Below are 6,528 nucleotides of genomic sequence, written 5' to 3' on the forward strand. Positions count from 1 at the left end.
TGGATAACACTGGTGGCATGGAGAGGGGAGGCCGGTATGCATGGGTGACTGCTGGTCTTCCATAAACAACCTTGCCTGGACTTGTGCCTGGGAGGGTAACTTTCTAGGTGCAATCCCATGGTCAGTCATGACCGAAGGGGGTCTCAGCTCAGCTCATATATATATGAACAACGAATGCATGAACATGATCTACTCAATGTCCATGGATACCATGGGCTGTAGTCATCCCACAAATACAGACTATGATCTTAAGAAACATGTGATTTGTGGAAACACATGTAACGATGCATTAAAATGCTTATAAATTCCATCCATGGAGTATTACTATTGTTATTATTACTATATTTATCCTACTTTATATCAGCATAGCTCAGTGCAACCCCCAAACAACTGGTTGTCGCCAGTTGGCTTCATTAGGCATTAATAAGATAGCAGCTTTTATGTGCATATTCAAAACATTTCCCATAAATGAACTGAAAGGATATATGTATAAACCTATACATGGGAGTGCATACATTTGGTTCTGGACATGTGTTTGTGTACCTTTATATGTACCAAGCAGGAACACCAAGCATATACACCCAAAATTGAATAACCTAGTTGGGATCAGAAAACAAAACTGATAAAAATGATTGAAAGAACTCTTACTTGGATCTTTTCAATATGTTGTGGGTCTTTACTGGCGTTATTAGCAGAATAGTGATCTTCCAGTTTGGTGTTGATTGTTCCCAGAGTATTTTCAACATCATCAATGACCTCATTGAATTCTGTCAGGCGCTGTGATACATCTTCAAGATTTTGAACTTTCTTGTCCATGGCTGTTTAGTTAAAAAAAAAAAAAAAACAGCTTGAATTTTAAGGATATCAGGTTTGAAAAATAGCTTCAATATAAACACAAATGGAAATAGTTAAGATGGCAGTTGATTTTCTTGTTCTAGCAATTGATGAAAATATCTAAATTTGCATATTCTTACTTCCATGATGTAAAAATCCACTAATGTTAATTAAGGCAATTAAAATAATGAATACTGGAGAATTAACAATAACTTAAAATTCACAAAGTTTGGAGAATTCTAGAACCCTACCAGGTTTCTTTCATACAAGAACACCTAAATATTAAATGTTTACAACAGGTGGAAGAAGCTTCAGGAACTTTTGATATGTTTTCTTTTACTAAAGTGTTAGGTTCTTGATATTCTGGTTTATATGAAGAGACAACTGTGATGGTAAAGATACATGATGCTAATTAATTCATTCATTATTATCATTTACTGTTTGTTTTCCATGTTGGTATGGGTTAAACGGTTTGATGAGTCAGAAGATTGTACCAAGCTCTGTTTTGGCATCGTTTCTGTAGTAGGATACCCTTCCTAATCCCAACTAATTTACTGGGTGCTTTTTACGTGGGACCAGCAGTAGTGAGATCACCGACTTGCAAGACACGATCCCTCAAGTGAATGGAGAGTAGTTTTGAGGCATACATATACATATTCCCTATACACTGCTGCTGATAGGGATTAACTGTGATTGAGGTTGAACATGGAAGAGTTGGATGAGGTTAAATTGGATCAAAAAAATATTGGGGCCCACAAATGTGATAATACAAGGTGAAGACACCCAACTGTCTCAACAAATTTTGTCTGACTTATGCAAGCATGGAATATGGATGTTAAAGGATGACGACAATGATGATAGATAAGATCTGAATAAAGAACTTACTGGATGACAAGGCAGTAGACCTTTGTTTAATCTCATCCACATCTTTTTGAATTTCATCTTGGTCAGTTTCCACACATTGTATGAAAATTTGAGCTTCACGGTTAAGAACATCGAGGTCATATGACAATTTCAGAACATCATTTTGTAAAGCCTGCAGTGAAATAAAATTAATCACAATAAATATTTAAACATTTAAAGATGAAAAGATAAAGATCAATACTTCTTTCTATGAGTTCCAAAACCCTACCTCACCCCTATTCAGGAGAGCATGTGGTATGATAGACATCACCTTGTCAACAGCTGCTTGATAAATATTTTACCCATAATTGAAAAGACATGTGCACACGCACGCACACACACAGAGGCATAAGTGGAGAGAGAGAGCGAGAGAGAGAGAAAGAGAGAGGCGTATGTAAGTGACATACACTGGTATATGTAAGTGTATACGTATACACAGAAGCATATATAAGTGTGTACACACACAGGTATATGTAAGTGAATACACACACATGGACAAAAGTACTAATACACACACACACACACACTGGTACATGTAAGTGACCATACGTACATACACAGAGGTATATATAAGTGCATACACACATACATACACTGGTGTATGTAAATACACACGCACACAAACATGCCTGCACAAACAGACACACATACACGCGTGGACGCACACACATGCAGATTGACATATGCACACAACTTACCCTGGTTTCCTTTAGTTTCTTAATGACATCTTCAGCCTCAGCCTTGGGACAGGTCATGTTCTCTAACTTTTCCTCATTGTATTTTGTGGTCAACAAAGAACTACTGAGGTGTTCTTGGAACCGTTTGCCGTGTTTCATGCTATCCTGAATACTCTGGTGCCGACCTTCGGCCTTCTCTTTGATCTTAGACATTCCAGTATTCAGTTCTTCCACTTGGTGACACAGCTTCTCTGGATTATTTCCGCTGCTTTGCAGTTCTTTGACCAGTTTGTTCCCTGAGTCGACTAAATCTCGCACAATTTGCTCATGCTGAGCTATTTCCTGTTGAAGGATCTGCAGGGGAAAAAAAAACCCTCATCATCAACATCTACATCTTAATGCCCTTTTAGCCCCAGGCATGCTTATTTAACCCTAGGCATTTTTATTTACTCCCAGCCTCAAATTATTCTTTCTGCTGCACCATAAACATTAAATATTTTCTTCATATTTTCTTTTTTTAAATTGTTGGTGATATGATGGGAGTTTTGTAATAACAAGATTCTAATAATGTCATTTCAGAGAATGTTTTAATAAAGTGAAAGCTTGCACCTCCCCATGTAGCAGTCAGTAAACAACAAAGCTTGCTGTGAGGCCTGTAATTGGTTAGTCTGACATCTACTGGTTGGCATGTTAAACTACCATATGCTGGCAACAGGCTAGTTTGCTAAACCATCATTACTTGTCTACACAACTATTATTGTAAAACATCTGTTTTTCTCAACACAACTGAATGACAAAGAAAACTGGTGAAGCATTGTGAATGGAAAGTAGTGTACTGTCAACAGCCCTTTTGTCGATAATTTATCCAACCAGCTTTTGCAAATAGCAATATGACCATGATTATAGAGGTCTCTAGGCCAGAGGTTGGAAAAGACATCAACATTGACCCCTGGGTGTCTATGTGGCTATTCAAGGGGATCAATCAAAACCTGAAATGATTCTAAATGTTAAGGGTGCTGAATTTTTTAGCCAAGTGAATCTGGAAGAGTGTGGTAATTTAAGGTTAAAACTCACTAATTTCCAACAAAATATCAATGCAATATTAATTAGTATTCACTAAATACATTTTTACATCTACTGCATGATACAAAACATTTCTTATTTAAAACTATTTTCTTCTTCGGCCATCTTAACTTGCTCTAACTTTTCACTAGATAATCCATTGCATGATTATATAGCTCTCTAGATAAGAAAGGACATGAACACTCACTTGGTCCTGATGATGTTGTTGTTTTAGGATGTCCATTTTACCAGACAATGGTTCTACAAGGTCTAACTTGGCCACAAAATCGTTTTCCCAATTTAATTCTTCTTGGCAGTCAACTGTGAATTTTTTACTTGTTTTATTAGCAAGATCCAGACTGTTTCTTCGAGATACTGAAACAAAAATAAACAAAAAAAATCATGAAAAAAACAACAAAAAAACAACAACAAAAAAAACAAATATAACATTATAAACTGTGAGTAAAATTAATGAACCAGCAGTAAGTTAAGAACAGTTTCATATTTGTTGAATTAAAATGGCAACTTTCAAGTTATTTTTCTACTAGACAGTTACCCATCATATGACAGTAAAGTTTGGAAATATACTTTCACTACCATGGGTAATATCAGGAGATTTGGCATACAATAATTATAATTCAGCTTTCATCAAATTTCTTGGTGCTTATATATAATGGATAAAATGAATAAAAATTTATAAAAGAAAAATATCTATTACCTTAAGATAAAATTAAATGAAACAAATTTTGCTCTTGTATATTTGCAATAAATATGTCATTTTTATAAATTTTAAATACATCTACTCTACTGGAAACTTATCTCTACAAATTTCATTAAAAAATGTGTATTTTTCAGAAATTTACAAGACATTCATTATGTACCTCTTATGTTAACTCACCCTCTTTGACTATCTGTCCGTTACTCTATACCATGTCAAGCATGACTGGAGAAATCAACCAACCAACATAGAGATTTTAGTCTTTAACTATTGCTTAGACTGGTGTAAATAAATCAAGTAGTTTACCTACCAATAAACTTGATGTAATTCAAGAGGTAGGGTTTCAGGAAATGAAACCCTACCTTTGAAGACCAATAACCCATAACCAGTTTTTGAATTCCTATATTAGGTTGATGGCAACACATTTAATGCATGGAATATCAACCCATAAGCATTCAGATTCTTCTGTCAAATGTAATGCTTATTTATTTGCATTACATTATTTTGAATTAATCCTGCATCATCTTGTAGCTGATGTATTGATGATGATGATGATGTGATTGTATGTTATCAGAATGATATTGTGTGATCAGGCTGGATCTGGATAGTTTGAACTTTAAACAGGTAAAATATTTGATCCAGATATGGCTAGATTAAATGCTAAAGGCACAGTAAACAGGTGGTAATGTGCATTCTATGAAAGCTGTTTGCTACAAAAAGTGTTGCTGTCAGTTCTCCTGTCAATTTGTCCGCTTGCTTTGTGCCTTCAAAGACATGCGATACAGGAAATTTCTTACTTAAAAAATTAGTAAAGTTAGTGACAGGAAAGGCATCTGGCTGTAAAACAATGCCTCAAAAATCTATTCAAGTCCAGTGTTTTGCAGCCATTTTTTACTCCTTTAGTCCCCATTTTACTCTGCTGGATACTCATAACCACTTGATGCTAAAAAAATCCTATTATATTTTTATAATTAAGTATTATTAGAAACTTTATTTAAAAATTGTTAAAATATTTTGTGACTTGTAGAAGTTTAAACAATTTATTGCACGTAAGTTTTAACAACAAAATCTTAGATGGACCCTAATTGAGAACCAATAGTCTAATCCATGCTATCACAGAAAAAAAAATGAATGAACTTACATAATTTCTTTTCAGCTTCTTGAAATAATTTTTCCACACCAGAGAGTTTAGTCTTGAGATCTGTTCTTATAGACATGTCTTTGGTGGCGTCTCCTAGTTTACGGCTGATCTCCTTCAGTTTCTCCATATCACCTTTCCTTTGCTTCAGTTGGTCTTCATGCATCTAAAAACACCATCAATAAGCATATTTCAGAAATAACTTCTCCAACTCTTAGATTTACCAAATTAATTCCATGAGAAACAATATTATTTTATGTAGAGAACCACCATCCCATTTTCATTAAAATATAGATATATTTAGCAAATTAATTGATTCATCAGTCATCTAACATCCATTTTCCAAACTGGTATGGGTTGGATGGTTTGACAAGAGCTGGCGACCCAGAGGACAGCACCAAGCTCCAATGACTGCTTTGGTTGGGTGCCCTTCCTAACACTAACCACTTTACATAGTGTGGTGGGTGCATTTTATGTGGTACAGACACTGGTGAGGTCATCAAGACCCCTCAACTGAAGGGAGTGTAGGTAATGAGAAAGGTGGCTTTATGTAAGTAAAAGTAAATATTGTCCTGAATCCTAAGACTCATGAGGTTAGTTACTCAGTTTTCATGGTAAATAAGTAATTGAAATCACAACACTCCCCCTGGATGGGATGCCAGTCCATTGTATAGTTACTCCACTACAGCTGAGTAGACTGAAGTAAACGTGAAATGAAATGTTTTATGCAAGAACACAATATACTGTCTGAGCTGGGAATTGAAACTATGATCTTGCGATTGTGAGTACAACATCCAAACCACTAGGCCATATGCCTCCCCGGTGGATTTATACCAGAAATATTAATTTGTCTGTAGAACCATTGAGTTTATTTCTTTAAATTAGATATTTTTTTTAATGGTTTGGTCTGAATGGAAAAAGGTAGTACCAAGGTTTTTGCAGGTAACATGAGATCAAAATTATTACAGATAACCTGTAGAATATTGCTAAGCTAAATTAATCTGTTGATTATTAATGTAATATTGAATAGCAAACACTTGTCTTGTTTATATTTTAATGAGGCACAGGTATGGATATGAAGAATATATATCTATGCATGCGCACACGCATACACATATGCACAACTATACACACACACACACACACACACATGCACAACTATACACACACACACACACACATGCACAACTATACAC

General features: G+C 35.2%; 1 protein-coding gene across 5 annotated transcripts in view; it reads right to left on the reverse strand.

Annotated features, from left to right (window-relative positions):
- Positions 1 to 6,528, reverse strand: part of LOC106880784 (microtubule-actin cross-linking factor 1, isoforms 1/2/3/4) — a 158,214-nt gene that overhangs the window by 63,227 nt on the left and 88,459 nt on the right. For all 5 annotated transcript variants that reach the window (XM_052971076.1, XM_052971075.1, XM_052971077.1 and 2 more), the window contains 5 exons: positions 5,336 to 5,498; positions 3,685 to 3,851; positions 2,436 to 2,768; positions 1,720 to 1,870; positions 649 to 818 (listed from right to left, as the gene is read on the reverse strand). In XM_052971076.1, the coding sequence (XP_052827036.1) occupies positions 649 to 818; positions 1,720 to 1,870; positions 2,436 to 2,768; positions 3,685 to 3,851; positions 5,336 to 5,498 (984 nt within the window). The remainder of the gene's footprint in view (positions 1 to 648; positions 819 to 1,719; positions 1,871 to 2,435; positions 2,769 to 3,684; positions 3,852 to 5,335; positions 5,499 to 6,528) is intronic.

This window comes from Octopus bimaculoides, chromosome 10 (genome assembly GCF_001194135.2).
Source record: "Octopus bimaculoides isolate UCB-OBI-ISO-001 chromosome 10, ASM119413v2, whole genome shotgun sequence".
Lineage (NCBI taxonomy): Eukaryota > Metazoa > Mollusca > Cephalopoda > Octopoda > Octopodidae > Octopus > Octopus bimaculoides.